This window comes from Ceratotherium simum, chromosome 19, assembly GCF_057802395.1.
Source record: "Ceratotherium simum simum isolate JZ-2026a chromosome 19, ASM5780239v1, whole genome shotgun sequence".
In the NCBI taxonomy this organism is placed as follows: Eukaryota; Metazoa; Chordata; class Mammalia; order Perissodactyla; family Rhinocerotidae; genus Ceratotherium; species Ceratotherium simum.
The window spans coordinates 33,469,420-33,484,157 of record NC_141918.1 but is presented as its reverse complement, the minus strand read 5'-3'; the positions used below and the strand labels follow the sequence as shown (position 1 = coordinate 33,484,157).

Genomic DNA, 14,738 nt, shown 5'->3' with positions numbered 1-14,738 from the left:
AGATTCAGGGTTGTTTTTTTTAATTACTTCATGTGACTGGCTAGATAGTCCTGTGATTTTTATTAAGTTTTATTATGTTTTTAAAACATATATCACTAACACTTCAAAATTTTAAATAGGTTCACATTGTAACGCTTCCTAAATTACACAAATTCTAAACAGTGACTTTGAGAGTTAGGCTCATTGCTTTAATGTGTTTGTATTCTTTACCATCTTAAGGTCACACTAGACACAAAGTGGAGGAAGCTCTTATTAATGAAGAAGCGATTTTGAACCTTATGGAAAATAGTCAGACTTTTCAGCCTTTGACCAAAAGACTGAGTGAGTCACCAGTTTTCTGTAAGTAACAAGTCTACCATAAATTTTCACTATTTTAAATCAACAAAAGTGTATACGTGAGGAGGTATTTTTTCTTTGATTTGAAGAAGTTAATGTTGCATGTTCAATAAGTCCTTACTCTAGTTAGTATAAAAATGAAACCTTGTGTTAAGTGAAGTAGCTTTGTTCTTTGTTTTCTACACAGCTTTTTCTAAAAAATGATTAAAAGAAAAGAATTTCCTTTTTTTAAACTTTACTTTGGTTGGAGGAACACCATATTTCTTTAGGGGGAAAATAGGCTTATTTTGAATTAAAATTCTCTAAAGTTAAGTACGTTAATAAAATGTCATAATTGATTCTTTCTTGGTGAGTATCAGAAATTTCCCTGGACAGTTCCTTTCAAGCCATTAATTTTTGGCTAGCCTAGAACGTGACAGTTATTTGAGTGTCTTTGCATTTTCATGAGCATAATAAGCCATTTGCTAGATTTCATTTCAATAATTTAGTCTAATTACTGACATTTTTCAGAATTTTATTTAAAATTTCATTGCAAAAAGTGAGATATCATTGAACTTCATGCCTCTTGTTTTGCTTGGTATAGTGATTTTATGTTTCTTTCCTTGCTCATTTTCTGTTTTTTCATATTGTATCAAATGAGATAGAGCATCAAATGTGATGCTAGCTTCTCTCTGTTGTCTACATTTTCATTTGAATGGAATACAAATTGACTGACTAGGAACACTACCAAAAGTATTGTACACAATTTCAAGAACACTATAGACAGGAGTAAGAAACTTTTTTTTTTTTTAATGAATGGTATATGCAGAAAGAAATGACCCAAAGACCACATTTAAAAATTAATTCGGGGCCGGCTCCGTGGCATAGCGGTTAAGTGCGCGCGCTCTGATGCTGGCGGCCTGGGTTCGGATCCCGGGAGCGCCCCGAGGCACCACTTCTCCGTCCAACGTGAGGCCGAGTCCCACGTACAGCAACTAAAAAGGATGTGAACCTATGACATACAACTGTCTGCCGGGGCTTTGGGGGGAAAAAAACTGAATAAATAAAATCTTAAAGGAAACAATTGCTTTTAAAAAAAAAAAAAAAAAAAATTAATTCGAAGTTTATAATCTGAAATGTTCTATTTTCTCCATCTGAGTGAATAAATACATATATATATACACATATATATACACCTAAATTACATTCTAGTTATAAAAAATAAACAGTTAAAAGAGAATAACATAGAGAAAATTAAGGAACTGAAAAAGAGAGGGAGCGAGGCATATCCTTATTTCATTACGTTAGGCAAATATCATATATCAAATTTCATTACATTAGGAAAATATATATCATCAGCAGATATTCCACCTGGCCTAAGGTTAAAAATGCAATCTCAATGTTAGTCAAAGATCTGAGAGTCAAATGTGTATAATTCATTTGCTAATATTAATCTTTTTTTTAAGTATGAGGCAGGAAAAATAAAACAAACTGCAATTCTAGGTTTAAGAAATGGATTTTTGCCTTATATTTGGTAGCACAATTGAACCAACTTCTTTAATGTCAACAAAGAAAACCTGAAACTTGATATTTTAGTGAATGGTGAATGCATTATCTCATTTTACAGAGAAAAAGGTTGTGTACCTAGATTAGAGCAAACCTGCGTCTTTGTGGTCTTTTTTTTTTAATAATAGCTTTTATTGAGATATAATTCACATACTATAAAATTCACCTTCTAATGTGTACATTTCAGTGATTTTTAGCATATTCATGGAGTTAAGCAACCATTACCTCTATTTAGTTCCAGGACATTTTTATCACCTCAAAAAGAAACCCCGTTACCCGTTAGCAGTCACTACCTATTCTTCCCTCCTCTCAGTCCCTGGCAACCACTAATCTGTTTTCTGTTTTTGCTGGATTTACCAATTTGGGGCATTTCATATAAATGGAATCATAAAACCTTTTGTTTCTGGATTTTTTCACTTAGCATGTTTTCAGTGTTCATTCATGTTGTAGCACATATCAGTACTTCACTTCTTTTTACTGCTGAATAATATTCCATCATATGGATATAACATATTTCATTTATCCACTCTCCAGTTGATGGATATTTGGGTTGTTTTCACTTTTTTGGCTATTATGAATAATGCTGTGATTATTCATGTATAGGTTTTTGTTTGGACATATATTTTCAGTTCTCTTGGGTATATACCTAGGAGTGGAATTGCTGGGTCATATCGTCACTCTATGTTTAACATTTTGAATAACTGCCAAACTTTTTTCCAAAGCGGCTGCACCATTTTACAATCTGACTAGCAATGTGTGAGCGTTCCAATTTCTTTACACCCTTGTCAACACTTGTTATCATCTGTCTTGATTTTAGCATCCCTGCTGTATGAGATACAGTGGTATCACATTGTGGTCTTCAAGGTTTTTTAAGTAATTTTGTTAACCACTTTTAAAGCTCTCTTGTGTTTTTCAACAATTTTCGTTTGACTATCCTGTGAGCTAAATAAAGCTTAAGTGAGGGACATGTATTGTTTTTAAGGCACTTTCTTAGCATTTTCGTATATTTATTGCATATTTTCTATTTATTTTGAACATTTGTGACCATATTTGGTTTAGTGCTTCTCAAGCTTAATTTTGCAGTAAGAGCTTGGGCAGCTTGTTAAAATGCAAGTTCCTGGGCCCTACCCCAGAAATTCTGATTCAGCAAATATGGAATGAGGTTTCGGGATCTTCTTTTTAATAAGGACAGAAAATCATTCTGATGCCGATGGTCCAAGGAACGCACTTTGATGGAAGAGCTACATCAACACTAAGTCTTTGCACCAGCTGTATTCTTTCAGCATGTGCCAGCATCTGTTTTTTTGTCATTGTTTTATAATTGATCTGAATTGTTGAATTATTTAGAAAACTTAAGTTATTTGTTGGTGATGCTACATTTGTTTTATAGTGGACAGTAGTCCTGATGAGGCTCTGGTACATCTTCTTGCTGGTTTGGAAAATGATGGATATCAGGGGAAAAGAAATAGGATGCCAACACCATGTCATTCCTTTGGAAACACTAAAAATCTCCAAAATAGTGATGATGAAGAAAATGAACCACAGATTGAAAAAGAAGAAATGGAGCTTAGTATGGTGATGTCTCAGAGATGGGACAGCAATATTGAAGAACATTGTGCCAAAAAGAGGTAACTTTTTAGTTATTTCAGTTACTTTAATAACGTCCTTTGGTCATTATCACTGTTCTTCTTTAATCAGAAATTATTTCTTACTATTATTCATAATATAAAATATTTTATAAACTAAATTTACTTCTTTTAAATCCCTTTTAAGTAGTGTTTTGTTTTTCTTGTGGCATAATTTCATATTCCAAGCAAAATGAAATTTTGCTACATTAAAAAAAATTAAACCTAACTTTTATTTACTTTTTTTTCCAGTTTTATTGAGCTATAATTGACTGATATGAGTTTCAGGTGTACAGCATAAAAGTTGACATATATATTGTGAAATGATTACCGCAGTAAGTTTAGTTAACATCCATCATCTCATGTAGATACAGTAAAAAGAAATGGGGAAAAAAAATTGGGGGAGGGAAGGAAGAAAAACTTTGCTCCTTGTAGTGAGAACTTGTAGGATTTACTCTCTTAAGAACTTTCCTATATATCATATAGTAGTGGTAACTGTAGTCATCATATTGTACATTACATCCATAGTACTTATTTATCTTATAACTGGAAGTTTGTACCTTTTGACCACCTTCCTCCAATTCCCCCTTCCGCCATAAAGCTAATGTTTAGAAATCATCCATTTATATATGTAGTATTAATATGTGTGGGTAATAAATGGGGCAAAATAGAAGTGCCTCCTCATCTTAGAACTTGGGGAAAAAGAATGCCCTCTGTGAGTTAAACTGTGAAGAGTCGGAGCAACAATTATAGTCAGCTTTGAAGATGAGGATGGCTTCTAGGTCTGATTAGACTGAAGGAATTCAATATTAAAAATAAATAAATAGAAGAGTCCCAGAAGCAGACACTGGTATTCTGGTTCATTTCTCAAGGTAAATGAATAAGATGGCATTGTGGTTTTATATATCAATCTCTTGTGAGCTTGATTGGTTTGAGTCTGCTCCTAAGCTTTATGCTCTGTGTGTAGAAAAAATTAGGCCTCTGAGCCTAAAACACTGAGTATGCCTCTCCTTTAAACTTCTGTAGGCAGTACTAAAACTTCTAAAGTCTATGTTTGAAGTTTTCACCCCCAAAGCCATTATTGAAAGGTGAAAGAGGTTAATCCATATATTATATTTACATACATATTATATATAACATGTATGTAATATTTCTCTAGTTTCTCAGCACTACCTGATATAAAAAATAAAATTTATGATCCCTTCTCCTGTTATCTGGGTATACATCAGAAGCTTCTCCTCTGTATTTTCACAGAATGCTCCTACAAAGAAGTCCATTTTCATTCTGTGAATAGGAAATTTCAAAACTGCAAAGTATTGTTTCATACTTTCTTCCTAGTTTCGTGTACTCAGTCCCCTTTGCTGTCACAGTGATAAATCATTTGAAGACTCAGCTCCTTGACCTTTGAAGACCTAATTTCATATGGTCCAGACAAAATCAATGTTTGATTTCTTGATAGATTTTACCCTCAACCATGTCATAAAATGCCTTTTGATGATATTTCCTAATCTATTTTAAAAAAAGAAGTCAAGTGAAGGACATAAAATTTCTTTGTAGCTATTCTATAAATTGTTTTGTCAATTTTTTTGTAGAAACTTTATAAATCTTTTCATGACATCATATCTTGTTGGGAAATGCCTCAACCACATCAACCTCTTTTGGAGCATAGGCAATCCTAAGTGATAATAGAGAGTGCTATGAAATGGCTTTGTTCTTGTATCTCTGTTCCTTTTTCCTGTAGTGACACCACTTTCCCCCCAACTTCTGGAAGTTTGCAACTTCAGTGTTATATTTGCCTTGCCTTCCTTTACATCCCTATCTGTTTGTTGTTAAGCCTATCAGTCAACTTTTCTCCATAGCCTCTGTTCCATCTTTCTATCCCCCTCCTCCCCAAGGTAATATCCTAGTTTAGGCCTTCATTACCATTTATCTAGAATACTATGATTCACTTTTTGACTAGTCTCCTTGCTTCCAGTCCTACTCTCTTATAATAGGGGTGATAATTATGATTTTATTAAATAAACACTTTGTGGGCATTTAGAAAGGGAAGCAGAGAATATCAGGACTCTTTATGAGTTCAAATCATGCTCTACTATTTTTATATCCTTTTTAAATATGGTTACTTAAGGGAATCTAATTACTGTATTGAGTCTTAATTTCAGCCAGGCATTTAACAGAGTGTTACATAACATCCTAGTGGATAAGGAGAATACGCTGCAGTAGTGACAGATTAGGTGAGTTCACAGAGAACTTACATAATTTTACATTCCAAAACCACTTAAATGCTTGCTTGCTATGTGCCAAGTATCATGCTAGATTGGATTGAGATTGTCACAAATAATGGAGATTGGTAACTCATTGGATAACAGAATATAGACTCAAAAATATCTTGAAACTAAATAGGTGGTGCCTAATAAAGTTTAGAGTGATACGTTTAGGTTCAGAGAGTCAGCTTCACAAATATAGACTAGGTAGACCTTCAGTTCATTCTGGGCTTAACAGTTTCTGTGGGAAAGCCATGGATTTTACTTTATTAAGAGCACGGTAAGTCTGTAGTGTTGTATGGTTGCCAAAATAATGAGTCTAATTATTGGCTGCCAGCTGTACCTGGGGTAACATTGATCATTCTAACAGATGTTGGATTTTATTAATAAAATAATTATAGTATTTATTTCATGTATTTAAGTCTTGCTGTAATTGGATTGCTTCTTTTCTATTTTAGCAAAGTTTGTTGGCTGTTTGATATTTCTGTTTGGTCTTGTGGCATTTCACTTTTTCTTATTCCATTTGTTTTTCTTTGTTCATTGTTCTCTCATTGTTTTATTTTGGTATTCACCCTTTGCTTTTTCCTTCAAAGTATCATTAGCATTTCTTCTACAGTTTCTTAGATTATACCCTGTTTATCTATTTATACTTTTATACCTGTATTAAGTAGGTACATATTCAAATATATAAAATTCTTATCAAGTCACAATCTCCTTGTTACCAGTAGTGTTAGGCTGTTTAAAATAGTAGGCATGGTTTATCCCATGATTAATTAATGCTTGTGTGTTCATTGACTGGACCAATTCTTTGAAAACTATGCCCAGGTTAACCTTGGAAAAACAAATCTAAACATTTCATAAATGTTAATTAGAAAGAGGTTGAATAATATAAGTATAGTATCTAGAAAAGGAGTCATTTAATTCTCTACTTGTATATTGGATGTTATATTCTGCCCTGAGTACCATGTTTTAAGAATACTGAGAAAGTAAAGGAAAGGGAAAGAAGAGGAAGAAAACTATAAGGAACGGTAACACTGTCACTTTTAAAGAACAGTAGAAAAAAATAGATCACGTTTGCTCTAATTAGAGAGGAATTATGGGACAAATGATAAATGTCTTCAGATATTTTAAAGGTTATCATGTGGAAAATGGCATAGGCCTGCTGCATATGTCTACACAGAACAAAAGCAGGAATAATGTATGAAAGTTGGAAAGGAAGATTCTTGTGTAATATAGGAAGAAAATTACTAGCAATTAGAGCCATTAACAATGACAAAGATTACTGTGTGAGACAGCAAGCCGTTTATACTGAGAATGTAAAAGCAGAGATTGTGTCGAGCCTGTTAAAAATAAGGTTTTTGCACTGAGTAGAAAGTTGGACTAGATGACCTCTAATAACTCTTTCAGCTTTTAAGAGAGTGATTTTAGGACAAATTGTGATTTGGGAAAGTCTTAATGGAAAAACTGTTCCATGTATAATAAAGGGATATTTTCAAATTTTTGAGACAAGAGAAAGAAAAAATTAGGTATGGGTAGAAAGTAAGTTTGCCCATCCAGATAGACAGGAAAGTATCAGGCTAGGATCTAATGAAAAATTTAAATCAATATGAGATGGAACTTAGAGTATCCATCTGGACTTGAAAGTCCATCTGCATCCCTCAGTAACTCTGCTTTATAGCCACTGCTGGGACTGACTCAACACCTTTCCTACTTCCTAGCCCCTCTCTGATCCCTGTTATTTCTCTTTCAGCCCCGACCTGAATACCCCCAGCCCACCATTTTGTTTGTTTTTTTCCAATTCATAGTGTAGTGATTGTATATTTATGGAGACTTCTTAAAATATGCCAGGATGCTACCTTTGTAGGTATTACCAAGTTCTCACCCAAGCTGTTATGTATGTATATCTAATGATAGGATGAAGGGGAGGATACAAGGAAGAACAGGATTAGATATGGTAATCCAGGATATTGTGGAGCTTTAAATACAGGAATGATGGGGTCTTCTGGCTCACATGAAAGGGATTACCAAGTCTGTTTACAACAACTTTTTGTAGGACATGATAGTAAAGCAAAGTCAATCTGCTTTTCTCTTTAAAGTTAGAATTTTCAGATCTTTTTTATTCAGTTTTACTATTGCAGCATCAAATTAAGCAAGTTATATGCTTTTTTTCTAATAATCATGAGTATGATTAGTGAGTCTTAATATTCTCTAGATCACTGTGCAGAAATACCCATAGAAGCTCAACCGAAGAAGATGATTCATCTTCAGATGAAGAAATGGAATGGAGTAATAACAGTTTGCTTCTAGCCAATCTTTCTATACCTCAGTTAGATGGAACTGCAGATGAAAATAGTGGTAAGTAAACCAGTCTACTGTGAGCATTTCATTATTTAGGGGCTAAAAATATATTTGATTTTGAAACTGTAATCACACTTCCTATATAATTGACTAAGGCTATAACAATACTGTTGTGTTTTGTTCTTCTCCAGGATTTTTTCTTTTGAAAGAATGTAGATGTATGATTCTTTCTCATTTCTGAAAGGATAATGTTTGTTAATTGCTAATTTAGGGCCGGCTCCCTGGCTTAGCAGTTAAGTGAGCATGCTCCGCTACTGGCAGCCCGGGTTCGGATCCCGGGCGCGCACCGACGCACCGCTTCTCCGGCCATGCTGAGGCCACATCCCACATACGGCAGCTAGAAGGATGTGCAGCTATGACATACAACTATCTACTGGGGCTTTGGGGAATAAAAGGAGGAGGATTGGCAATAGATGTTAGCTCAGAGCTGGTCTTCCTCAGCAAAAAGAGGAGGATTAGCATGGATGTTAGCTCAGGGCTGATCTTCCTCACAAAAAACAAAACAAAAAAACAAACAAAAAAAAGTTGCTGATTTAAAGCGTCACAAACTTTAATCAGTTTATCATGTTAACATTTAAGTAGCATAAGAAACTGTAAGAAGTATATGTAGCTTATTTGAAGTGATGATACAAAGAAGCCTATTATTTTTTGAAAAATCTTTACGGTGACAGTACTTTTGCCTTATTTCCCCCAGAGGCACTGAATATTAATATCTATTTCTGATCAAAGGAATATGTGTTTAAAATGATGACTAATTATCAAATGTAACTAACTCTTGATTATTTATATTGAGTTATTTTCCTAATGATAGGAGTGACCTTTTTGTTGAAATAACCATTTTAAACACAAACTTAATTTCACATAATTTCTTTCATAGTGATAGTACCATGGTATGGGAAAATATTTAAAAAATTAAAAGAGTGGAAGTGAAATAAATTTTTTTCCCCTATTTCAGACAATCCATTGAACAACGAAAATTCTAGAACCCACTCTTCTGTGATTGCAACAAGCAAGCTATCAATAAAACCTTCCATCTTTCACAAAGATGCTGCTACGTTAGAACCCCCATCTTCTGCTAAGATTACCTTTCAGTGTAAACACACAAGTGCCCTTTCTTCCCATGTTTTGAACAAGGAAGATTTAATTGAAGACTTTTCACAGCCAAACAACATAGAAAAAGATCTAGATTGTTCAGTTGCTTCTTTTACAAATGAAAGCACTTACTCTATGAAATACCCTGGATCTCTAAGCAGTACTGTCCATTCAGAAAACTCTCATAAAGAAAGTAGTAAGAAAGATATCCTTCCAGTATCTTCCTGTGAAAGTAGTATTTTTGATTATGAAGAAGATATTCCATCTGGTACAAGACAAGTACCAAGTAGAAAGTATACAAACATTAGAAAAATTGATAAGGATGCCCCTTTTGTGCATATGAACCATCACACTTGCGAAAGTACTTTGGGCAAAAATTCTTGCAACTTTTCTGACTTAAGTCATTCAAAAAATAAATTGTCGTCTGAAGGAAATGAAAAAGGAAACAGCACAGCTCTGAATAGTTTATTCCCTTCATCATTAACCGAAAATTGTGAATTGCTGTCATGCTCAGGGGAGAATAGAACTATGGTGCATTCTCTTGATAGCATTGCTGATGAAAGTGGACTGAATAAACTTAAAATTAGATATGAAGAATTTCAAGAACATAAAACAGAAAAGCCATGCCTCAGCCAGCAAGCAGCACATTACATGTTTTTTCCCAGTGTTGTTCTTTCTAACTGTCTCAGTAGACCACAGAAGCTCTCTCCTGTCACATATAAACTACACCCTGGCAATAAACAGTCCCGGTTAAAAATAAATAAAAAGAAACTTGTAGGACATCAAGAGACTTCTACCAAAACTAGTGAGACTGGATCCACAAAAGATAATTGTATGCAAAATAATACTTGTAATAGTAATCCTGAGAAGGATAATGTATTGGCCAGTGATTTAATTAAAGTCACCCGTGGAGCTTTTGAAAATAAAACACCTACAGACAGTTTTATAGACTGTCACTTTGGAGATGGAACCTTAGAAACTGAGCAGTCCTTTGGATTGTATGGAAATAAATACACACTTAGAGCCAAACGCAAGGTAAATTATGAGACTGAAGATAGTGAGTCAAGTTTGGTAACACACAACTCAAAAATTAGCCTACCTCATCCCATGGAAATTGGTGAAAGTTTAGATGGAACTCTCAAATCTCGAAAACGAAGAAAAATGTCTAAAAAGCTGCCCCCTGTCATCATAAAGTATATTATTATTAATAGATTTAGAGGGAGAAAAAATATGCTTGTGAAGCTAGGAAAAATAGACTCTAAAGAAAAACAAGTAATATTAACAGAGGAAAAAATGGAACTATATAAAAAGCTTGCACCTTTGAAGGATTTTTGGCCAAAAGTTCCTGACTCCCCTGCAACCAAATATCCCATTTATCCACTAACACCAAAGAAAAGTCACAGAAGAAAAGCAAAACATAAGTCTGCTAAGAAAAAACCTGGTAAGCAACAAAGGACAAATAGTGAAAATGTTAAGAGAACTCTGTCTTTCAGGAAAAAACGGTCACATGCTGTTCTTTCTCCTCCCTCACCGTCTTACAATGCTGAAACCGAAGACTGTGACTTGAATTATAGTGATGTTATGTCTAAATTAGGTTTTCTTTCTGAGAGAAGCACAAGTCCCATAAATTCTTCTCCACCTCGCTGCTGGTCTCCCACAGATCCAAGAGCTGAAGAAATTATGGCTGCTGCAGATAAAGAAGCAGTGCTTTTTAAGGGTCCTAATGCATATAATAGCAAGACTGTTAATTCCCGTATAGAAAAAAATAGTCGAGCAAGAGCACAGGTTAAGAAATCAAAAACAAAGCTTGTTAATCCCTCTATAGTTACTAAGAAAAGGAACAAACGAAATCAGACAAATAAACGAGTAGATGATGGAAAAAAGAAACCAAGAGCAAAACAGAAACAAAAAACAAGTGAGAAAGGTACGCCAAGAAAGCACGTAACACTTAAAGATGAAAAAATAAAATCTCAGTCTGGTGCTGAAGTTAAGTTTGTGCTAAAACATCAGAATGTGTCTGAGACTTCAAATGGTTCTGGAGGTTCTCAACTACTTTTTAAACAGAAAGATGTGTCCCTAATGGGCTCTGCTATAGATCATCCCCTTTCTGCTCCCCGACCCACTGGAATTCATGCACAACAGAATTTATCTGGCTGCTTTTCTTCTTTCTTAGAAAGCAAGAAGCCTGTGGATTTGCCAACATTCCCCAGTTCACGAGATGATTTGCATTCATCAGTTGTTTGTAGTTCTTTGGGACCTGGAATCTCAAAAATTAATGTTCAAAGGTCTCATAATCAAAGTGCTATGTTTACTCTAAAGGAATCAACCTTGATTCAAAAAAATATATTTGACCTTTCCAACCATTTGTCTCAGGTAGCACAGAATACACAGATGGCTTCAGGTATAATGTCTCCAAAAACAGAAGAGAATGCAAATATACAAAAAAACTATTTGTCGTCTATCAGAAATTTAAATGACTATCATAATTCCCTAGGATCAAAGCCAGATCAGGCGTATGCCCCTAATTTTTGGCATTGCAAAGACAGTCAGCAGCAGATTGTGTGCATGGCAGAACAGTCAAAGCACAATGAAACTTGTTCTCCAGGAAATGCAGCTTCAGAGGAAAGTCAGATGCCTAATAATTGCTTTGTAACTTCCTTGAGAAGTCCAATCAAACAAATAGCATGGGAGCAAAAACAAAGGGGCTTTATTTTAGATATGTCAAATTTTAAACCTGAAAGGGTAAAACAAAGGTCATTGTCAGAAGCAATTTCACAAACCAAAGCACTTTCTCAGTGTAAAAATCGAAATGTGTCAACACCTTCAGGATTTGGTGAAGGACAGTCTGGACTGGCAGTTCTAAAAGAACTGTTACAGAAAAGACAGCAGAAAGCACAAAATGCAAATATCATGCAAGACCCATTATCTAATAAACATCAACCAAACAAAAATATTTCTGGTTCCCTTGAACATAACAAAACAATTAAACGAACACGATCAGTCACATCTCCAAGAAAACCTCGAACTCCCAGAAGTACAAAACCTAAAGAAAAAATTCCCAAACTGCTTAAAGTAGACTCTCTAAATTTACAAAACTCTGGCCAGTTGGATAACTCGCTATCAGATGATAGTCCCATCTTTTTTTCAGATCCAGGTTTTGAAAGTTGTTATTCACTTGAAGATAGCTTGTCTCCTGAACATAATTATAATTTTGATATTAATACAATAGGTCAAACTGGATTTTGTAGCTTTTATTCTGGAAGTCAGTTTGTCCCAGCTGATCAGAATTTGCCTCAGAAGTTCCTAAGTGATGCAGTTCAGGATCTTTTCCCAGGACAAACTATAGAAAAAACTGAGTTTTTAAGTCATGATAACCAGAAGTGTGATGCAGACAAACATCATGCCTCAGACTCAACCTCATGGATGAGATCTGGTACTCTGAGCCCTGAACTATTTGAGAAATCATCCATAGATAGCAATGAGAATCATTGCCACAACCAGTGGAAAAATAGCTTTCAGCCTCTAACAACTCGGTCTAATTCAATCATGGATTCTTTCTGTGTCCAGCAAGCAGAGGACTGTCTAAATGAAAAATCCAGGTTGAATAGGAGTTCAGTAAGCAAAGAAGTGTTTCTTAGTCTCTCACAGCCAGGCAATTCAGACTGGATTCAAGGTCATACCAGAAAAGACATAGGACAGTCTCTTGACTCAGTCAATACCTCTTTTACTACAATACTGTCCTCACCTGATGGTGAACTTGTGGATGCGGCCTCTGAAGATTTAGAATTGTATGTTTCAAGAAACAATGACATATTGACACCAACTCCTGACAGTTCACCGAGGTCTACCAGCTCTCCCTCACAATCTAAAAATGGCAGCTTCACCCCTCGAACTGCTCACGTTCTGAAACCACTTATGTCACCACCAAGTAGGGAAGAAATTATGGCAACGTTGTTGGATCATGACCTTTCAGAAACTGTTTACCAGGAACCATTTTGCAGTAATCCTTCTGATGTACCGGAAAAGCCCAGGTAATCAGAATTATTTTTTCCCCTTGGGTCACTCTGAATAATTATAATGTATATAACAACAGTTGGTACCTGACTGTTAGTTTTCTGGCTGTGATACTGTATTCATAAGTATATCTTTGTGAAAACTGTTCATAATTATGGACTTAGTAAGATAATTCACAAACTAGCTAGGTGGTTGCACCTAGAGAATTTATTTAAGTTGATGAGTGTTGGTCCTGGATCTACTATTATTTAACATTGTGTCAACCTTAAGGATTAAAGATGCAGAGGCACATTGGGACTTGACGCCAAATAAGGAAGGATGTCATAGTACTTTAAAAGTATTATGATTATCATTTTAAAATGGTATATTTATTTCTAAAATGGTAAACTTTTATAATTTAAAGGTGTGTGAAAATGAGTTTTATGTACATATGTCTTAGGTACTCATATGGTATATCTGTAAATGAAGATTATTTTAAATTGTTTCTATTATATGCCACTTTCTTTTCATGTTGCCACATCTTCAATCATATTATTACTATTGTTAGTTTGTACAATTATTAGAGGCACAAGATGGACTTCAGTTCCCCTTATCTCTTCTTTCTTTTGATAAACAGAGAGACAGACACACACACACACACACACAGAGCCAATAGCAAAATGGGAAGGAATCATAGTACTGGTTTATTTATAAACCAGTAGTTAAGTAGGTATTCTGTACCACCTGCGTGACCAAGGTAGAACATATCTGATAAGAGCTAAGTTGGGGAGCATGACTTAATCCAGGAGGTTAAAGTGATGGTTCTTGGTCCTGCCCCCTGTGTCTTTGATCCCATTTACCTAACCAGTTGCAGAGAGAGGTAGTTCATTTCAGCCATCCAGTCAGAAGCAGAGAAGGTTGGCTAGCACTGCTGAGGCAGACCCTGCTTAGTCTGAATGATGGAAAGAGATATGAAGAGCCAACTAAGGCAAGAGGCCTCCGTAATGTATGCACTGACCTGTAGCAGCACTGTGTTCCTGACCCTAGTCAGAAAGACATAATGAATGCCTGGCTTTTACCCAGCAGATTAGCACTTATTCCTGCAAGAGTCCATTTCAGAAAGGGGTGAGAAAAGATGATCAGACATATAGGGTAGAAGTTCCCTCCTCTAAGGACTTGAAGTGAGAGATGGAAAATCCCTCCCCCTTCCTAACATACAGTTTTACAGTTTTATTTTGTTTTGCTTACACATGTGGTCTTTTAACCCAAATGGGACTCTTTCTTTTTATTTTACTGCCGGAATGCATGAATGTCTTTCTTGGACATTAGTTTCCATTATTTTGGGGGCTTTGACTTTATCAGTAGTGATTATGGTATATTTTTTAATCAAAGTATTTTTCTACCTCAGCTTTACACATCTTTTTAACTCTTAGTTAACGTACCACATGCTCATCATTAACTCTGTGTTGCTGCTAGTTGTTATCCAACTTCGACACTTGTCCTGCAGCTGAAATAAAAGGATGAT

At 35.1% G+C, this 14,738-nt stretch overlaps 1 protein-coding gene across 3 annotated transcripts in view; it reads left to right on the top strand.

Annotated features, from left to right (window-relative positions):
- The window catches only part of REV3L (REV3 like, DNA directed polymerase zeta catalytic subunit), a 175,678-nt gene that overhangs the window by 88,882 nt on the left and 72,058 nt on the right, over positions 1–14,738 (top strand). For all 3 annotated transcript variants that reach the window (XM_004422219.3, XM_087444009.1, XM_087444011.1), the window contains exons 11-14: positions 220–339; positions 3,272–3,509; positions 7,983–8,125; positions 9,084–13,251. In XM_004422219.3, coding sequence (XP_004422276.1) covers positions 220–339; positions 3,272–3,509; positions 7,983–8,125; positions 9,084–13,251 — 4,669 coding nt within the window. The remainder of the gene's footprint in view (positions 1–219; positions 340–3,271; positions 3,510–7,982; positions 8,126–9,083; positions 13,252–14,738) is intronic.